Here is a 21,737-nt window from a genome sequence, read left to right as displayed (position 1 = left end):
TGGTGGCATGACATAGAGACCTTAAACACTGTGCGGTCATAATTTTTCACATCTGCTAAAAATGTAAGCTGCTCAAGGGAAGTCCAAAAGCCTTGCACCATGGGATGTACTGACCTGCAGACAGTTAGAAATATCTGTCTCCGTGGTCCTTAACACTATCTGAACAGGCAGAAATTGACAATGTGTAGATGTTTTTGGTTGTCACAAGTAAGGAAAGGGACAGTAACTGGTTTCTAATGGGTGTGGTCAGGCAGAAAGCTGTGTATTCTACATTGCCCAAAACAGGCCCCTTGTACCATCAGTTTTAAAACCTAGACCTAGCAATGGCAAACAGCAGAGCTGACGGAGTTCTTAAGACTATCTCCAAGTTCACTTCCTTCTCCATCTCCAACAAAATAAATGCTGAACTAATTCCCCTGGAAAACGTGAGCTATGGAAAACCTCTGACTGATTCTCCCAAGTCCGTCTCTCAGCGAGGCCGCCTTGCCCTTCACTCACCCACCGCACCTCTGGCTTACAGTATAAGTCACTGTGTCTTTGCAAAATGACAAATTAACCAAGAGCCCTTCATTCAACAGGTACATCACCTAATTAACAGTCGTTATCCCAACATGGGAAGACAAAAGAAAAATGAGGAAGAGGAAGAAAAGAATCACTGGAACTCTGCTAAGCATGTATACAAGAGCAATTATAGAAAACAGATTACTGTGATGCTCTACAATCCCTTTAGTAAGTCTATTCATAGCTCCTATTTTAAAAAACACAGTAGCTTCAAATCCTGGAATAAGAATGTGGGGTTGGGGATTTAGCTCAGCGGTAGAGCGCTTGCCTAGCAAGCGCAAGGCCCTGGGTTCGATCCCCAGCTCCGAAAAAAAGAAAATAAAAAAAAAAAAAAAAAGAAAGAATGTAAGGGCTTAATGCAGTGCACGTCTTTCATCCAGTATTAGTGGGGCAGAGGCAAGTGGGTATTTTGGCCATCTTGGTCTATGAAATAAAAGCCTGTATGGTTTTTTTTTTTTTAAAGGAAGGGAGGGCGGGAGGGCTAAGAACTAAGGTTCCAGTGGTTAAAACACTTGTTGCTCTCCCAGTGCTAATTCAATTCCCAGCATCCATACGGTGGCTCACAATTTGTAACTTCAGTTCCAGAAGAGCCCAACACTCGCCTCTAACCTACACAGGCACACATGTGGGGCATATACACACACGCGGATATGCACTCATAGACATGAAAGTAAGTAAGTCTCAACAGATAAACTTTAAGAGACAACTAAGATTTAGCTTGAAACTTTTGACACGTCTGCCGCCAGGCTCTTCCTGTATCAAACGCTGGCGAATGAGGCTCACGGATACCTACCTCAATGACAGGGGTTTCAGCAATGGCAGTGAGGGTGACTCTGCTCCCCAGGGCTTCTGCTTGCGCTATTGTATCAGCATCTGCTGAAAATGACCAAGAAGCAACACTAAACGTACATCTGAAAATTCCAGAATTTGTGGGGATAAAAAGAATTTTTATCTCTTCTGTGGCATGAGGTCTTATTACAACTTTATTCTTGAAAACCAAACAGGTTTGTGTTGAAAGATCCACCTGTAAATAGAGCAAGGTAGTATGTTAGAAATGGCTTTCCCTTTTGAGGTTAATCATCTAGTTTAAAATTCTTTTTTAGTCCAACTATGAAATCTAGACCTTCATTATATGTTTAAAACATAGTCAACTCTGGGTTGGGGATTTAGCTCAGTGGTAGAGCGCTTGCCTAGGAAGTGCAAGGCCCTGGGTTCGGTCCCCAGCTCCGAAAAAAAGAACAAAAAAAAAAAAAAAAAAAAAAAAACCCAAAACATAGTCAACTCTTGTAACTCACTAATTGAAAGGTATAATCAGTCCAAAAGCAAAAGGCTTTTTGATGGCTGGTAAGGACTTGTAGGTAAAAGGTACTGAATACTAAATTTAACAACTTGAGTTTGACCCGTGGAACTCACATGGTAAAGGAGAAAACCAATGCCTACCTTTGACCTTTGACCTCCACACCTGCATCTCCAAGTGAAAACATCCATTCTCATTACATAAGAACTATATATACTCTAGTAGACTTTAAAGCGAACATATTTGCCTATGCCTTTACTCAGAGAAGTAATCCTCAGTCCCAGAAGCCTATATAGGATATGACTTCTATTTCTATATGCTGCGTCAAATCTCACCTCCCACCTACAGTGCTTCCCACCATCATTTTACTTTATCTCATTAAATGATCTGGCAACAGATGAGAAAGTGAGGAAAGTAAGAGACAGGATGCAGAAGTGATGGTTGACGCTGTCAACTACAAAAGCTACCTGGCAGATTGGCCTCTGGATGTGCCTGAGATTATCTTCCTTTCTTTATTTGAAGTAGGAAAACCCACCCACTGTAGGTGGTACCGTTCGTTCCCTGTCTGGGATCCTGGACGACATGTGGAGAGAGAGTGGTGTAGCAGCTTGCAGACTACGGATATGATGCAGCCAGCTGCTTCAAGCTCCTCCTGCCCTAAACTGCTGCCATGACGACCATACCCAAAGCAAACCTTTCTCTGCTAAGTTGTTAAGAGTCAAGGGCATTTTACCACACAACAGAAAAAGAAACTAAGATAGAAACAATGTTATTTTACCAGGTAAATCAGGGTGGTGAGAGGAGAAAGGGAGGAAACCCGCCCAGTGCTTGCTGGCTGGCAGGTAGCAGCAAGGAAGCCTACACACACCCCAGCAGAAGCTGCTGGCCCTGCTCCCATCAGAGTGAAGAAAGATTCACAATCTCTCGATAGCAGCTGGAGTTGGTTATGTGAGATCCTTGCTAGACATTAAAGCTATTGTTTCAATGGATTTCATAAGATCATATAAGAAAATTAGCAGATAAATTAACAATATCCCTCCTACCAAATGAAGATTAGGCCCAAATAAGTGCCTTAGTTCTTTTCTTTCTTTCCTTGATATATTCAATAGCTTATATTCAATTGTACTCTACTGAACTCTAAACACCCAGAAATTAAAATAATAGTGCTAAATGCAAATTAACAGGCTTTATAAATAAGAAATAATGATTAATAAGTTTAAAACTGATGAAAAATGTAAAATATATTTAAATGTGTTACAATGCAAATGCTGTTACAACAAGGGGTTTAAAAAAGACCCCGATCCAGGGTTGGGGATTTAGCTCAGTGGTAGAGCGCTTGCCTAGCAAGTGCAAGGCCCTGGGTTCGGTCCTCAGCTCTGGAAAAAAAAAGAAACAAACAAACAAACAAACCCCGATCCAAAATTGTTCATTTAGGTTCATTCAAGTTCTATGTGGGCAACAAAGATTTGAGTTAAAAAAAAAAGCTAGGCATAATAATGTCTGCGTATTAATCCCAGCACTCTGAAGGTGGAAAGAAGGAGATCCAAAGTCTAGTGTCATCCTACTTAGCAAGTCTGAACTGGCCGGAAGTACATGAGACCGAGGCTCACAACAAACAGAGTGAACTAACTACAGCCCACGTGTGTCTGCTACATGCCATGGCTCTGTACATACCCACCACTTATAAACAGGAAATAAAAGAATCGTGTTTGTATTTCTATATATGCTAGAGAGATGGGAACAGCATAGACATAAGTCAGGGAGTGAAAAGGTCAGGCACGGTGATATATATCTATTATTTATCCTAACACTTAGAAGGCAATCACTAGAGGATAACCACAAAAAAAAAAAAAAAATGATTGGCAGTCTGATATACTGATATGCATAGAAAGCTGCAGGCCAGGTAGGACGACATAGGCAGTCTGCTTAAAAATAAAAAGAAACAAAGCCAAAACTGAGGCCAGTAAGATGACTCAGTGGGTAGAGGCACTTGAGCTCAAGCACAAGATGTGGCCACCCATGCAATAGCGGCATGACTGTTAGTAGGTAATAACCACTTCAGATTGAGCCTGAGACCTGCTTAATAAAAGGAAATTCATACCAAGTACTGTAAACCAGATAACCTCATCATGAGGGAGGTCCTAAGTCCTCTGGGAGAACTCACTACTACTGTTTAGCTGAGCTAAACACGGTACCAAACCACATGCTATATTCAGGTTTAAACCAGAGACAAATGCTATCCTTAGCCTTACTCAGAGAAGCTTTCCTTGCAGAGTTGCAGAGAGCAGTGACCAATGAAAAGTTCATCGCTGTTCAAGGTGCTCAGAATAAAAGACAGCTGAGATCTCAGCCCTAAACAGGAAGGACATTTGTACCAATCCCTCTAGGGTTCAGGGAACACTGTAAATGTAACAATGGGAAGGAAGGCTGGAACCTGCTCTCTTCCAGGCATGCCACTGCAAACCTGACCTCACAGCAGCCACAGCTGCCTGACTGACCTGGGCCTGCATGGGACTGGCCTGTAAGACCAACCATGAACTGGGGAGGTCTTCATAGGGCTCTACCTTTCCCTGCTCAACTATCGTTGGCTACCCATAGATTGCCTTTAGCTATATACCTAGCATGAGCTCTACAGGTATCAATGGATAGTTCTAAACCTGCGGTCACACACCATTCAGCTAACATCACTGGAACACACACAAAACAAAACAACATGAATATAGGAAAGGGACCTGCAAGGGGAAAGAGAATGACAAGGTGAGAGGAAGACGAGATAGGGAGGGCAGACAGTGATCAGGGTGGATCATACACACGTAGAATCATGTATCAAAGAACAGTCTAAAACTCCAAAAACTCCAAAAAAAAAAAAAAAAAGTTCAGAAGGGGAGCTATAGAGATGTCTCTGTGGCTAAGAACACTCTTGCAGCAGACTTAAGTTCAGGGCCCAGCACCCACATAACAGCTCAAAGCTGTCTTCAACTGCAGGTTCAAGGGATCTGACACCCTCTTTTTCCCTCTGTGGCCGCTGCACAGTTTTAGTGCACAGACAGACAGACAAAGCACTTATATGCATAAAAATAAATAAACCTTAAAAAAACTTTCAAAAAAGTTTAATCACTTAGAAAAAGGAAAAAAAGAGGAGAGGCAGGAATAGTTAGGGGAGGACCAAAATACACAGTCCATGTGTATGGAATTATCAAAAGACAAAAGTACTCTGCTATTTTTCTAAGGAGAGTAAGAGGGAAGGCAAGCATGTTACTAATGTGTGTAGAGAATCTCTCAAAAGCAACACCTGTCAATAAAAAAGCCTGGAGCTGGGGTTGGGGATTTAGCTCAGTGGTAGAGCGCTTGCCTAGGAAGCGCAAGGCCCTGGGTTCGGTCCCCAGCTCCGAAAAAAAGAACCAAAAAAAAAAGCCTGGAGCTGAGGCAGGAAATAAGAAGTGAGACACTGGCAGAAAGAGAGGGAATTCTGAAAAAGAGAGAGAGAATAAAAGGAGATGGAAGGGAACTAAACTCAGGATAGATAAGAGAAAGATTCAAAGGAAGAAGAGGACCAGGACTGAAGGACTGGTAAGGAACCACGCAGAAGACATAGACTAGTTTAAATGGATTAAATAAGCTCTGAGCTAGCCAGGGATGAGCCAACACATGGCCTACACATTTAATAATGTGTCTCAGAGTGGTCATTACAGGAGCAGGAGCTGGGAAGGAGAAGTGGATTAAGTTTTTTAACCCAAGTACACCAGTGAAGCCTAATGAGATAACACAGGAAACTTACCTTCTCACCGTTCACACAGATACTGAGAACTTTGATGCTGACCTGTAGCCAACAGTCGGTTGGGTTGAGGACACTAAGGAGGGTCTGTGAGGCAATACCCACACAGCAAGCATGAGGAAACCTCAGTTCCTCAGGTACTCTGGCGTTCCCTGCATGAGAGTAAATGCAAGTTGCACTGAGCATCTGACTAAAAGCACCACTGTTTAAAAGGAAACGATTACAAGAGCTATAAAATAAAAGTCCCGAGTATAAGAATTCTTGACATAAAGGTCTCAGTGGAAGTTACCAACAATCTCTGGGAAAAACAAACAGCGCAACACAAGTAAAGCTGACCAAGCTCAGCAAATTTACAGAGACAGATCTTTGTCGCTGCTGTCATTCCCCGTCTCCCTCCCAAGTTATAGCCACTGACAGGAGACGAGAAGCTCCAGAGACTCTGCCTCTAGCTGTGCCCAGCTACAGCGTCTTCACAGCACTGTCTTCAGCCCTGTCCCTATCCTCACACTCAGGTGGGCTGTATGTACAATCCCCAGCCCCACAGAGCCAATGTCTGTCATCAGTAGAGGAGGCAGAGTCCACTCCCTCACTCTCACTATGTCACCCTCAGGAAGAACCAGTGGAAGAGAACTCACTCATTCTGGGAAATGTTCCTAATAAGGAGAATCACAAAAGCGGGGACAGGAAAAGAAACATCAGGACAAGACTTAGGAAACTACCAACTACCAGCACACAATTCACTGTTGTTCTAAGCCAACTTCAGTAACCCCCTCATAGAAACATTCTGAAGCTCTCAATATGAGAGGAAAGAAGAGCTTTTAAGAAATAACCCAAAATAAGCTGTGTGATGCATGCTTATAATCCCATCACTGGGGAGATGGAGACACTGAGATCAAAAGCTCAAGGTCATTTTCCCCACAGAGTTAGTGTAAGCCATTCTGAAATCCTGTGTTTTTAAAAAGGAAACAAATAAATAACTACAGAGAGGGGGCTGGAGAGCTGGCTCAGCAGTTAAGAGGACTTGCTGCTCTATAATGAGGACCTAAATTCAAATCCCAGCACCCAGATCAGGCAGCTCACAATCACTTGCAACTCCAGCTCCAAGAGATCCAAGATCCTCTTTTAGCCTCTCTGGGCACTTGCACATGTATATGTGCATACACTCATAAAGACACACACATAAAAATAAATCTTAAAGATTAAAAAAATTAAAGAAATTAATTCCAACTAACATTTCTGAAACAAATGGACCCATTTGAAAAAATTCAACTTTCAGGTAGTAACACAAGCAATATTGGAGAAGAAAATGCATCTTACCAAATCCAGACATCCCTGAGTCCCATGGTTCAGTTTCACAGTTTGTACCAACAGACTGCACAGGAAATGGCTTTGCTGTACTAAGCAAGTTCTGGTGTACAGCAGTAGAACATTTGTTATAAACAGAAGAGGGCGCCATCAATCCAGAGGCAAGATTTGGTCCTAAATACATCCCGGAAGCCAAATGTTCTGATGCAACAGGAGGATAAGGAGAGAAGCCTGAAATCCCACAGACCTGCATGCCTGCATGGCACTGTGACAAGGTGGCATTCCCAGACGAAGAGACAGGCCCCAAATACTGTGGGGCCCCAGGAGCTGTGTATACTGAATGTCCAGTCCAGAGAATAGGACACACAGCAGGCTGGTTCTGCACCTTAGCAACAGAAGCATGAGCCAAAATGTGGGGTGCAGGGTTATGCTGGTTTCCAGAGGTGCCCAGATCGGGAATCTGGCTGCTAGACTCGCTGCTGGCAGTTGACAGACAAGTAGGTGTTAGTCTTTGACTCTGACCCACAGTCTTCTGGCTCAGTACAGGGAGGTTCAGTATGGCTGGCCCAGAGCGGTGATTTAGACCTGCCTTGTTCAGGAGAGCTTGGCCAATCAGATCCTGCTCACTGGAGCTAGATGTTGACTCCTTCTTACCAGTTTCCAAGGGTTTCCCACTTTTGGAAGAAATATTTTGACTGGATGTAAAGTTAGGTTCTCCATCTTCAAATCCGTTCCTCAGAGAAAGAGTTTCTGTCATGTTTCCTAAACCAGGCTTGCTCTGGGTAACACATGGCAGTGATACTTGTTCTGCATTCTGACCTGGAATTTTGTCCCTTAGTTTCTCCACAGTTTGTTCCTCTGGTGGGGTGGGACTGGCTCGAACAATTGTGGTACTCAGCTCACTGGTGAGATCACTCTGAATGTGACAAATTTTGTTTCTTTAATAATCCATAAATTAAATAAAATATAACAGATTCAAACAATGCTGGTATAAATCTCAATGTGCAATCTACATGGTGTCCTGAAACACAGTGCACAAAGGAAAGTATCTGCAAATATAAAATGCAAGTTTGGGGTTGGGGATTTAGCTCAGTGGTAGAGCGCTTGCCTAGCAAGCACAAGGCCCTGGGTTCGGTCCCCAGCTCTGTTAAAAAAAAAAAAAAAAAAGGAAAAAAAAAATAAAATGCAGGTTTACACAAGTAAACCACACCTATTGCTGTATAAAAAATCTTACAGCAGGAAGGAAGTAAAAGGCACACACCAATTACAGCTAAAACACTGACCTAAGGAACCAAAGTCATCTAACACTATTCAAATTAGGGATTCTCTGTTAACTTTATAAACTAATATAACTTAGTAAATGACGGGGGCGGACAAGCTATAGAGCAGTATGGAGAGGAGGCTGGGTGGGTGCAAAGCCAGCGCCCAAGCCTCCCATACACTATAACTGAATATGCTTCGAGGTAAAGATACTAATTTTTGTAAATACTAAGCCTTTTCTAACTTATAAACTCCAGAATGGTTATTTTTATTATTTCTTCATAATGTACAGCCTGAGGATTAAGAGCTATAGATCTGCAAAATGAACGCTCTAGAACTAAACTCGAGAATTTAACTCTCACTTATTTCTGGTTGCATTGGAAGCTGCTCCCAAGCCAAAGCTTTAAAAACAAAGATATACAGAAAAACCAGATTATTGGTCAATTACTAATAGTAACAAAAAAAAAAAGTCCTCAAGGAGTAAATTACTATGTGATAAGGACTGACTTCACACCACAAGCCTTCACGAGGATGAAGAAAATCAGATTAGAGAGGGCTAGAAACCCAAGAAAGCAGCAGAGAGGCCCCATCATTCGGCAGTTAAACACCATGTTGAAAGAGAGACGGGGACGGGGACAGGAATGGATTATTTTAAACTAAAAATGTATACCAAAAGCTTACGGAACCCCACTGCTTTGTAAGCTAACTAAGAATGTAAGTTTATCTTAAAAGGAGTTTGAGTGGAGGTACCCTGCGTGGATGAACAATGCTTCTTCTAGAAGATACGGGTGTGAAAATTCCAGTGCCAAGTGTAGAAATACCTTCCTATGAGCTAATGGTCAGGAAGATCCTAAAGATTCCCAAAACAACACAGGCTACGGCAACTGCTTTTGGCTGCTCACCACAAGCAGACGATAAGCGCCATCACTGAAGACATAACGGACTTCGGTTGCAGAGCCTACACCTGACCCGGAAACTCCCTCCCTATTAGTTAACCTTCACACTGAAAGATATTATGCCAATCACAGGAGGAAGGTCATCAATGGGTTCACACAGTGGGACCCTATCTGCTATAATACTGATCTACCAAGAGAGAAGCACTCATTGAGGCAACAGTGGCCTAACAGTTACTGAGGTAACCAAATGCCTTCTAACTAAATTTGAGGGCATCTCCAAGGGAAGGAAGTCATACCTGATACCGTAATCCTGGTCAAAAGCGCACAGCTAGGGAGGCCACAGGCCCTAAGGGACCTACTACTAGTGCTGATGTCGCCAAAGCGCCTCCTAAATACTTATGTTCCCTGTGGGTCAATGCTGCTCTCAACCGTGGTCAAAGATACTTCTTTTGAAGTGGGCAGGAGCCAAGTAGAGACACAGTACAAATACATACATATACATACAAATACATTAATCCAGTCTAAAGATATAGAACAGCACAGAAATTAAACAGAGCAGACCTCCAGTCTGAGTCATACTTTTGGTCTCAAGGCCATACTAAAGAAACAGTCCAAGTGCCACCCACCTTGTGGTCCTCTGAGCTTTCATCAGCAGCTGTAACAGGAAGGGTGTTTTCTTGTCCAGACACATAAGTCAGCCTGCTCATGTCAGCATGGGAACATGCCAACTGGGACAGGTCGCTCTCTAAGTGGAGTCTCTGGTGACAAGCTGAATCAAGAGATTGCAGAGCACATCTGAGAGAGAAATACAGGCGTGTGTTAGATTCTGTACGCAAACGACCATTCCTGTCTGTAAGCCTGAAGAAACCCGGTCACCGGCTTACTATCTTCAATGAAAATGATCAGCTATATTCCTGCTACTGACCTACCTGGCCTTGTTTTCATTAGTAAATACCATATACAGACACATAACAATTAGCTATTCACTCAATAAAAATTTATTGTGTACCTGACAAACAGCAATTAATAAAACCATTTTAAAAAGAAGTCTCTATCCTCAAAGAGCAAAAACACAGAAAATAGCACAGATAAGGTAATAAAATATAAAAACAGATAAAGCAGCACCTAAAAAAAGCTCCTTGACTCAGATATTCTGTACTTAAGAAATTCATCCAGAAAGAAAAAAATTAATGATAAATATAAAACACTTCACAAAGGAATATTTTTGATAATACAGTAGGATGAGCTAAACCATTGTTGGGAGCAGCCTCAAGATGCTGGATGCAGTCTTCATGTTAGACCGAAGGCCATCATACTTCAGCCTTACCCACGCCTGCAGCTGCAGTTCTGCTTGAACTCAGTAGAATAAATCTGGTGGTCAGGTCACTAAGCAACCCACCCTACTGTTCCCCACACTGGCCGATTTACCCAGCCAGTATCCTGGCCATTCTTTTGTGGTTACCTAACCCCTCCCCACCCACATCTTGCTTCTACCAGTATATCTTCTGCCTCAGAAAAATTAAAAATTGTCAGCTTGATCAGACTTCTTGACTTGCTGTCTGTTCTTTGCATCTCTTGTCCCCCATTCTCTCCTAGGTGGACCCAGACCCTTGTTGACTGCCCGTGGGATGGGGCAAAACATGACACAAGAGGACAACAAAACACTCTTGACCACCAAAAGCCATGCTGTGAGGCTGAGGATACAAGTCAATGGCAGAATGCTTGCTCTCATTGCTAACACACAACAAAAACAAAAACCCTAAACCATGGTGCTGAGTACCATCCTCTGGCTCAGAAAGATACTCACAATATATTAAGTTAAAAAAAAATCCAATGGAGGAAGGCTAAGGATGTGGGACAGTGGCAGATGGTGCTTAAAAACAAAAACAAAAACAACACCTGGGTATCGATTACTAGGACCCATACAAATAAATAAATAAATATAAAAATAAAAATAAAAAGTAAAATGATAAAGACAGCCTTGTTATGAAACCCGCATCTATTGACAGCGCACACGCATGCGCCCAAACTGCTGTTACTTTAGCCACGTCAGAGCCTTCCGCCCACATGGGAGGGAGGGAAGAAAGCTGCACGACACAGCCTGGGGCACTGCTCAGGTGGCTCTGCAGCACCTGCTGCCAAGCCATCCCGACGCCTGAGTTTGATGCCCCCAGGACTCACACGGTGGAAGGGGAAAACCAGCGTCTACCCACTGCCCTCTGAGCCTACACACTCACTGAGGCATATGCACCTTCCCACGATAGTGTAATTTAAAAATTTTTAAATTTATTCCACAAATGTATCATGTGAATTCCCTCCTAAGGGCAGAAGGAAATGAAGAAGGAAAATATTTTTTCAGAAATAATGCCTGAATTCAAAAGGGAAAAAAAAAAAAAAACAGTTTGAGAAGAAGACAGCTCTGAGATTTCGGTAGCTACTCAAATGTGCTCATTTATTAGTATCTGTCAACAGAGAAAACACTTGAACAATCTCTTATGAAGTCACCAAAGAGCATTTACAGAATTAAAAATTAGAGGAAAACTGTTCATCTCAATGTTATTAAAATAGCAAAACATGGGGCTGGAAAGACGGCCCGAGGTTAAGCGCACCGGCTGTACTTGCAACCCAATTCCTAGCACTACGCAGCAGCTCACAACTGCCCAGAACTCTACAGCGTTCTGACATCTTCTGGCCTCCTCAAGCAGCAGGTACATACGGTACACTTACATGTGTGATCAAAACACTCATACACATGAAGTAAAATAATCTTTAAAAGGTAGTAAAACACTAGAGCTGGACATGACAGCACACACCTTTAATCCCTGCACTCTGGAGGCAGAGGTGGGCAGAGCTCTGTGAGTTAGAGGCCAGCCTGGTCCTCAGAGAGTTCTAGGAGAGCCAGGGCACAAAGAAACCTTGTCTCAAAAAAAACAAATAAAAAACAAAAAAAGATAGTAAAACACAAATGACACACTGAACTATATACTAGAAAAACTGAATAAAACCATGACAGTCCCTGTCCCAGTTAGCATTAAAATGCCAACTTGACATAGTCTAGAATCACCTGAACAAAGTCTTAATTATGTTTAACAGGTTGGTATGTGGGTATGTCTGTGAGGAATTACCTCCACTGTCTTAAATGGCACATCCCTAGGCATAGACTAGCTAAGGAAGGCTAGCTAAGCATGACTCTTTCTGTCAGAGACTCAGCATTCACAGGGTTCCCGCCTTGAGTTACTGCCCTGACTTGCCTCAGTGAGGTCCTGTGTGTAACCTGGCAGGGCAGGCTGGGATAAACTTTTTCCTCTCTGGGGAAAGGGTTCAGTGGGTAAATTGCTTGCAGGCAATCATGAGGAACTGAGCTTGAATCCCCAGCACCCACATAAAGAAAAATAACAACAATGAAAATGAACAAAAACTCATCAGTGTGACAGTATGTATCTACAATGTATTATGGGGAATGGATTAGAGAACTCAAAGGAGTTTGCTGCCCAAAGCTTACTAGCTTAAATGGACAAAAAGGAGCTGAGCTGTAGGCTCTGTCAAAGACCCTTTCACAGGATAAACTAAGGTGAGGAAACACTGAAGTAAGGAAATTCGAAGTATTTTAGGTACTACCTTTAATAAATGAACCTAAAAATAAGAGATTTTTCTTCTTTTTGATATTTTTTTTCTTTTTTTCTTTTTTTCGGAGCTGGGGACCAAACCCAGGGCCTTGCGCTTGCTAGGCAAGCACTCTACCACTGAGCTAAATCCCCAACCCCCTTTTTGATTTTTATAATTTAATTTTCCTATGCATAGTGTAAAATTTTTAAATTAATAATTAAGTAGGGGGTGATCTGATCAAAACATATATGCCTACATGAAATTCCCAAATAATAGAAATAAATATCAAAAATAAGGTCGAGGTAAGCACTTACCCTGAGAAGTTTCCAGAAATCTCACTGGGAGAAGAATGACTGAGTGGTGACATAGACAGTCTGAAGCTCTCCTGGTCCTGAGAGCCAGATTTACCACTATCAGGAGAGGCGGTTTGCAAATCTACAAGAAAGGTGTATTCTCCAATAAGAACAGAAAACAGGGGCTGGGGATTTAGCTCAGCGGTTAGAGCGCTGGCCTAGGAAGCGCATGTTAGCTCAGTGGTAGAGCGCTTGCCTAGGAAGTGCAAGGCCCTGGGTTCGGTCCCCAGCTCCGAAAAAAAGAACCAAAAAAAAAAAAAAGAAAAAAAAAAAAAAGAACAGAAAACAGCACCAAACAGCAGTCCCACACATCTGCACTGTGAGCAGTCGCCCCGCACATCTGCACTGTGAGCAGTCACTCCACTTACCGACACTTTTAGGTAAGACTACGTGAGTGTCTTCAAAGGTGACGTGCTTGTCACCGCTGCCTGTCTCACTGACACACTCCTTCTTCCTTCCCTGTTCTATGTTATCTTGTATTTCTTCACATTGTTGTGCAATGCTAAAGGAAGGCCCTCTGGGGTCCCTTAGTGATGAGTCACTCCTGGATGCTGGTGCTGGGATGGAAACTGAGGCAGCTCCCTCACTGTTCTGCATGTCCAGTAATTCGCCAGCAGAGCACGTCACCCCCCGCATGGCTGTGTTTCTATTCTCTCTTATGTTTGTAAGAACTGAATTTGAACAAGTCATTGTTCTAAGTGATTCTTGAGTATCACTCTCTATATTTTCATCATGGAAAATAGCTGCTGTATCTTCTTCTGCCTCCCTTGTATTCGTAGCACAAACGTTCACCATACTCATGTCTTGAACAGTCTGCTGCTCGGGCACAGATAAATCCCAAATGTCAGATGTGTCTGCTGTGGAGAAGGGCCCCTGGGCTCCTTCACAGCTACTCAGTTCTGTTTGTATAAGGTATTTCTCCATATCACATGCGTTGGATCTGTTACTTTTTTCTAAATCATTAGGTAAGAAATGCGAGATGACGGAACGGTCTTGTCTCTCATCATCCTGAAAAGTCTTGCCTCTTTTATTTGTGAGTGCCTTCATCATGGCAACGAGCTGGGCAGGATCGGTACTCAGTGACACATCTGCAATGGCTGACGCAATGGTGCTTATTCTAAGGACAGAGTCTCCACCCCCAGACAGTGTGTTTTCATATTCCAGAAACTTGTTATTACTGCAGAGAGTGTCCTAGAAGTAAAAAACTTTTATTAAATTCACTAACTCCACTTACAAGGGCATGTACAGATTAGTTTAATCTTTATTCAGTGTGGTCTTCTCTTATCCAAGGGCTATGTTCCAAGGCGGCATACCAAGCTATATATATATACATGCTTATCCCTAGACAATACACAAACCTATGATAAAACTTAATTTATAGATTAGGCACAGCAAGACATAATGGGAACCACAGATATAAAACTGAGATGGGCCCAAGAGCAAAAACTATAAACTATCCATGGTAAACACATACCAAAACACGTGCCTCTGGTGACTACAGGATAGGCAATGCTAGCCTCCTGCTGAGAGCAGCTGGAACCCGACAGCTTATTTAAAAGCATCCCAGTTCCTCAGTGTGCTGGCACAGGTCTATAATCTCAGCACTTGGGACGTGGTCGGGAGATCAGCTCAGTCATCCTCAGTTACACAATGAGTTCAAGGCCAATCTGGGCAAATGAGAGGCTGTCTCAAACAAATAAGCAAATAGGAAGGAAGGAAGGAAGGAAGGAAGGAAGGAAGGAAGGAAGGAAGGAAGGAAGGAAGGAAGGAAGGAAGGGAGGGAGGGAGGAAGGAAGGAAGGAAAGTGGGAAGGAAGGTGGGAAGGAAGGAAAGAGTGGGAGGAAGAAAGTTTTATTCAACATTGTTTAATCAAGGAGACAGGTTATAATTTCTTGGATAACTGCTAATGTAACAGAAAAAAATGTATAAAATTAATAGAAAAAAACAAGCTCATATAACATACAATCCAAAAGAATACCAGTAAATAAAGAAAGCAAACTCAGAGGAAATGAGGCTTCAAACAGATTTGTGGACCAGTATGCCACTAAAGAAAAGTAGAAAGGCTGTGAAACGGATTTTTTTAAATCTTTTTCTCTGTTCTTGAAAAACATTCAAAACAAGAACAAGAGAAAATTTAAACGGCTGGCAAAATGGCTCAGTAGGTAAAGATAGTTGCCTCCAAGCTGACGACCTAAATCAATACCTGGAGACCCACATGACACACGGCAGGGAGAACTCACTCCTGCAAGTTGTCCACTGACCTTTACACAGTCTCTGAGAAACATGCAAGTGAACACAAATAAACAGATGTATTATGTTTGACTATAAAAAATTGTGGGTAAAACAGCATGACAACCCTAAGGCGAAAAGTTTGTATTTATATGGTTGATAGCAACCTTGGGAGTAAAAAACAACGGGAACAGAGGGAGATACGAATAATGGTAGCTGATCAGGCAGACAATTTTGATTTCTATGAACCTAAACTACAACCTCAAAAAATTTAAAGTAAAAATAAGACTGAAAATGAAAAGCAGATAAACATATAGTCTATAGTGGTGATGTCAAGCCTAAATAACTGAAGGGCCACACTGTAGACATTACTGAACAAAGAAGAAAGCAGCAGCTGGAGGACAGGTGTCTCCTCCCAGAGGACAAAGCGCGGTTTCAAAGACTGAACAAACCCAGATGTGCTGAAAATGTCCTAATGAAATAAATGACTGAGAGCAAAATCTGGAACACACAACAAGCAACATAAAACCAACTACTTTAAAATCTGGAGAACTGGACTGAAAAGATGGCTCGGTGGATAAGAGCATGAAATATCTAGCAAACGACCTGAGTTCGGTTCCCACACCCATGTCAAGTAGTTCAAAACTGACCACAACGCCAAAGTCCAGGGGGTAGGCACAGCACACACACACACACACACACACACACACACACACACACACACACACACACACACGTCCAGACCCTACCCTCAACATACACATAATTTAAAAAAGAAATAACTTAAAATAGTAAAAATAAAATAAAAAATCTGGAATATCTTATAAATACTTGAAAACCTAAGTAAGTTTTTTCAAAATATGTTGAAGAGGAATGGGGCTGTCAATCAGTAGAAGAACTTGCCTAAGTATGCGTGGAGCCACGGGTTCAAGTCTCAGCACAGCCAAAATGGGAAGCATGAAGGGAAGGAGAGAGGGGAAGAGAAAAGCTTTGGCACAGGTAGACTGGGAAGGATGAAGGGAGGAAACTGAATGACGACAATATGGTGTATCATTATCATGTAACATGGAGTGAAAGCAGTGCTCTCTGGAAAATTCATGCCACCAGATAAATGTTCATATTGGGAAGATAAAACAGAAATAATTCAGTGGAAAATAATCAGTGAGCTACACATTAATCTCAAAAAGTTAGGGGAAGAAAGAGGAGCTCAAGGTCAATCTAAGCTACATTACAAGAACTTCCCCTCCCCAAAAAAATATTAATAAAAATAATGCCAGCCTAGTTGGCACACACCTTTAATCCCTGCAGTAAGGAGGTTGAGATAGTCAGATCTTGATAAGTTCGAGACCAGCCTGGTTCTCATAGTGAGTTCTAGGATAGCCAGGGCTTTATAGTGAAACCAGAGGAAGGAAAAAAATATTAAAATGTTCAACAACTTTAGAAAAAAACTAACAAAAAACAAAGGAAAATTTGCCCAATCATAAAATGTAGAGGAAAACTACAATGATTATGAAATATAAAATGTTCATGGGTCAGAAGAGTCAGTATTATAGAGATGTGAATTTTACTGTTCCATAAATTAAACTAATCTCATTAAAAGCACAAGGTTGTTGGTGGGTTAGTTCTTTGTTTTATTAAAACTATATGAAAATGATTTTAGTAGATGCCAAAGGCTTACTATCAAAGAAACAATATTTACGAGTAATTTAACATGAACAAAAACAATTAACTTGCATATCTGATTTATTAAAAAGTCAACACGTTGGTGAACTCTAGAGAAAGCATGAACTAGTTAATAAACGACATTAGATAGCACTGAAGGAAAAGGCTGGGGCTAGAGAGATGAGTAAGCAGTTAAGGGCACTGGCCCCTCTTCAGAAGACCCAGATTCAATTCCCAGCACACACGGCAGGCAGCTCACAACTGTCTGTACCTTCAGTTCCAGGAAATCTGACATCCTCACACCAATGCTCATAATAAAATTAAAGAAGTTATTTAAAAATAAAAGTTAGTGAGGAGGCTAATGAGCCAGGCATGGTGGCTCCCATGTGACATCTCAGCATTAAGGAGGCTGAGACGGGAAGACTTAGAAAGGTTCGAGCCCAGCCTGCACAGTGTAATCCATCCAAGTCTAACTATACAGTGAGCTATACAGTGAGACCTATCTTGAAGGAAAAAGGAGGGATAAGTCAGACTGGAAGAAAATAGGTAAAACTTTCATGAATGACAAAAGGATTCTACTGGAAGATGTAAAAAAAATCCAAGAAATGGAACTTCACAAAAGAAACTACCTAAAAGACCAATAAAAGTGTAAAGTGCTTAATTCCATTAGCAATCAGAGGAATACAAATGAAAACAAAGACGTCCCACTACAGAGCCACTCAAATGGTTAGGAATACCATTCTGTGAGGAGAAGACATATGTCAGCAGAAACTATCACAGACCACTGGGAGACAACGGTACTGTCTACACCAGAGAAAGTCAGACCTCATGTGAGAACCACCAGCTGCACTCAACAGAGACAGACACAGAGCAGGGGTGGTGGCGTGGGTCAGCCAACAAGACAAAGGTACTAGGTCATTTCAGCACATAAACATCCCAAACATTCGCTAACACTCATGTAACAGAACACAGCACTCTACGGAAAATGACTGTCTATATGTTCCTCTAGCAAGTAAAAACTAAAGCAAAAACAGACAAAGAAAAAGAATGCATGCTGTGAGTCTTTACACAAAGTTAAAAACAGGCAAGAATTAGAGTTCAATTCTATAACTAATATTACTAGTACACTAGTAATAAATACTGTCTAGAAGAATTTTTTTAAAGAATTCTGAATTATTGACCGTAGTCTCTATTTTTTTTTCATTCTTTTCACGATTCTGAAGGTAAATATTGAAAGTCTGCCTACTAGCCAAGTCATGAAGGACATCAGATGGGAAGAAACAAAGAGTTTCTGTACACACCTCAGTGTGCTTTTTCTTGATCTGAGACACACAAACTGTGATAATACATTCACTATAAGTCTGTGTACCTCATAAACTAATTTTAAAATGTTTCTCATTTAAAGGACACTGTAATAAAACTGAAGCCAGAAAAATAAGGGCACACATTTTCCACAGATGACCTTGGGCCACCTTATTTGAAAACCACAGCAAGGTAATCTAAGATGCCCTTTAGGGAGAGCTTGGGCTACCTCTGTCTGGCTTCTGCTGGCGGTCAGTGTCCTGTCGTCTTCATCCACCTGGGATGTTCTCTGCAGTTCTTCAGCTTCAAGTGTAACTGATCCTTTACTTAGCTGTGCCCGGGACTTTTCATTCAAGTCTCCTATAAGAAATAAACACAATATTCCATTTAAAGGCATGCATTACCCCTTTGAAATAATCTGAAAAGAAAGTACCAGTCAAAATGATTAAACGCCAAGGAAAAACAATATCCTTGTACTGTAAACGTTAGGTTGGCCTCCGTAAGAATGTCTAAATGACAGACATTTGGACAAAGGACAGACTCTGAAGGAAGTCTGTGGATTTTGATCTCCCCTAAATTACGAATATATACTAATTTAATATATTTGGGCTTCAAAAATTGATTTCAAAATTATATACTTCTTCAGAAAGATTAAAAAAATGAACTACACCCAGGCTCTTTATCCTTCGTCCTGTATTGGAATACAGGCACATCCTGGGGGTGTAGAGATGGTTCAGCTGTTAAAAAAGCCCTGGCTCTTCTTCCAGAGAACCTGGATTCGATCCCTAGCACACACAGCTGCTTCATGGGTACTAGGTAGGCATGAACATGGTACAGATACATAGACAGACAAAATAGACAGATACTTACAATAAAATAATTTTAAAAAGGATGGAGCACTATTAGTCAACTTCATAACCAAGCAGCAAAAGATATTGGATTAGCAAAAAGAAACAGCTCAGTAACTTAGCTAACCAAGAAAGTCTAACTTAAAACATTTCCTATTAGCTGAGAGTGGAAGCCCACACCTTTAGGATCTCTGAGGTCAAGGCCAGCCTGGTCCACAGAGTGAGTGCAGGTAAGCCAGGGATACACAGAGAAACCCTGCTTCAAAAAAGAAAAAGAATTCTATAGATATTACAGGAATGTTATATGTAGTCTACTTTAAATTTCAAAGCATCTCTTTAAAATCTTTCTGGATAACAAATATAATTTCTATTATTCTTTAACAGTAATAATTTAATAAGCCAAATTTAACTAGATCATTTTAAATATTCACACTTGCAATAGTAGTTTATATAAAAGTTTGAGTGAATTTTATCTCTCTTCACTACTTTCAATTGAAAGGGGAATGTGAAAAAATAAAAAATCAAATCTACAACCCATGTGGAGATCTTATAAAGCAATGTATACATCTTCACCCAGAGAACATGATCACACAATTACAAGTTAAGACAAAGGCTCCTTGAAGTCTTTCATTTAATCCATACCTGAAGAGAAACCATGGCGAAGATGAGTTACTTCTTTTTCCAAATTACTTCTTGACAAATCAGATTTTATTAACGCAACGGGTTCTCTCTCCTCTGGTGATCTAATAAAATAACCAAATGATGGCTGCAAAAATAATTAAACACAAATTAATTTTCCTTAATTTCCAACCACTTTGAAAAGCTCTAGATTACTTTATCTACTACTACTAAAACATCCAAGTAACTTCATTCTTGCCATTTAACATCAAAAAACTAGAGGCGAACTCTAAGAGTCCAGAGAGAACCTTTGGGCTGGTTATCCATGATAGCACCTGTCTGCTCATGGAAAGACCTGGGAACTACATCCACCATGGGGAGAAGAGGAGATGCTCAGACAACACCCTTCTTCAGCCACAGCTACCGTTTAACCACTGTAGCTGATGTTGTTAAGGAAGCCTTCCTATAAAGTCAGAGACAAGTCAGAAGCGGCACTTCTATCAGTCCTTCAGCCACCGTCACGAGCACTCACTGTTCACTGCTGCTCTCCTGAATGGGGCTGGTAAAAATGTAGAAACTAAATACAGCGTGTCCTGCTCTAGAGACTAACCTGAGGAAAAGGTGTCCTGAGAGTAAGCATGCTCCCACTGCCTTTCATTCACTTCCAGAAAGATCTAGGTTCAAGAAGCTTACTAAAGAGAACTGAGTTTTCACTTTTCTTACATGGCTTTCCTATCACAGATCTAAAATATGGCTTAAGATTCTAGCTGACACTCATTTGGAAGTTTCTTCCCTGGACCCAGTAAGCCGAATATATGAAATTACACAGTACTAAAGCAAAACCTTTGAGTCAGACGTCTTTTCCTAAGATCTAATGCTATGTTCATCTGTTTTGGAAGGAGGTCAGAAAGCCATGCATGGTGGCACCTGCTTGTAATCCCAACATCCACTTAGGAGTCTATGACTTCAAGCCCAGCTTACTCTACAATTTTCAGGTTAGCCAGAGCTAGCTACATCCCCTATATTAAAAAAAGAAAGAAAGAAAAGAAAAAAAGAGTTCAGAGCCCAAGTGTTGCAGTAAATTTTTTTTAAAGGCAGAACCTTTTATCCCGTTATGCCAGCCCTCACCTGCATATAGACATCAACCTACAGCCAAGTGTAATGTCACATGAGTACAATTGAACACAGACTAAGATGAGACAAAAAAACTACAAGTTCAAGGCCAACCTGGGACACTGTTTAAAATAAAGATGATATAAAAGGAATGGTTATTTTCCCATTTATTTCATAGTCTCTAAAAGCCCAATCAACCCACCTCTTTCGAGCATTTCAATTTTTAATTCACTATATGGATCAGACAGTTCAAAAGCACAGTTCCATGTTTAGGTTCTGAGGGGCTGGAGAGACAGCTCAGTAGTTAAAAGTATGTATAACTCCTGCCCAGGACCCAGGTTTGGTTCCCAGCACCAAATCTGCTAGCTCACAACTGCCTGTAACTCCAGCCCCAGGTCTGACACCCCTTCTGACCCCTACAGGCACTATATGGATGTGCACAAATGCATACACACAGACACATGCATATACACATAATTTTTTTAAATTAATTTAGGGACTGGAGAGATGGCTCATCAGTTAAAAGAACTGACTGCTCTTCCAGAGGACCCGGCAATTTTCAGCACCCACGTGACGGCTCTTGTTCACAGTTCATGTAGCTTCAACTCCAGGGGATCTCACTTCCTCTGACTTCCATGAGTTCATTATATTGTGCCACAGTTTGGACCTGGAGTGGCCCACAGTCTATGGACTAAGGAAGTAGTGAGCAGTGTGGCCCTCCTGGAAGGTGGTGGGACTTTAGGAGGTGATTCCTAATAAAAGAAGCTGTGTCACTGAGTGCATGTCCTTGAAGGGGACATGAGGACCCCAGCCATTTCCTTCCTTGTTTCTCTCTCTCCTCTTCTGCCCTCTTTGCTTTGCTATCTCTTTTCCTTGTTTTCTCTCCCGTCCCTCACCCTAGCTCCCTCCTGG

The 21,737-nt window shown here is 41.5% G+C and overlaps 1 protein-coding gene across 2 annotated transcripts in view; it reads right to left on the bottom strand.

Moving 5' to 3' along the window:
- The window catches only part of Cep192 (centrosomal protein 192), an 84,405-nt gene that overhangs the window by 42,089 nt on the left and 20,579 nt on the right, over positions 1–21,737 (bottom strand). For both annotated transcript variants that reach the window (XM_087592730.1, NM_001402401.1), the window contains 8 exon segments: positions 19,737–19,860; positions 18,476–18,606; positions 13,422–14,244; positions 13,015–13,135; positions 9,721–9,889; positions 6,951–7,854; positions 5,637–5,785; positions 1,355–1,585 (listed from right to left, as the gene is read on the bottom strand). In XM_087592730.1, the coding sequence (XP_087448856.1) occupies positions 1,355–1,585; positions 5,637–5,785; positions 6,951–7,854; positions 9,721–9,889; positions 13,015–13,135; positions 13,422–14,244; positions 18,476–18,606; positions 19,737–19,860 (2,652 nt within the window).

Source organism: Rattus norvegicus, chromosome 18 (genome assembly GCF_021556685.1).
Source record: "Rattus norvegicus strain SHRSP/BbbUtx chromosome 18, alternate assembly SHRSP_T2T, whole genome shotgun sequence".
Classification (NCBI taxonomy): Eukaryota; Metazoa; Chordata; class Mammalia; order Rodentia; family Muridae; genus Rattus; species Rattus norvegicus.
Note: the sequence above shows the minus strand (reverse complement) of the source record. Positions and strands in the feature narration are given on the sequence as shown.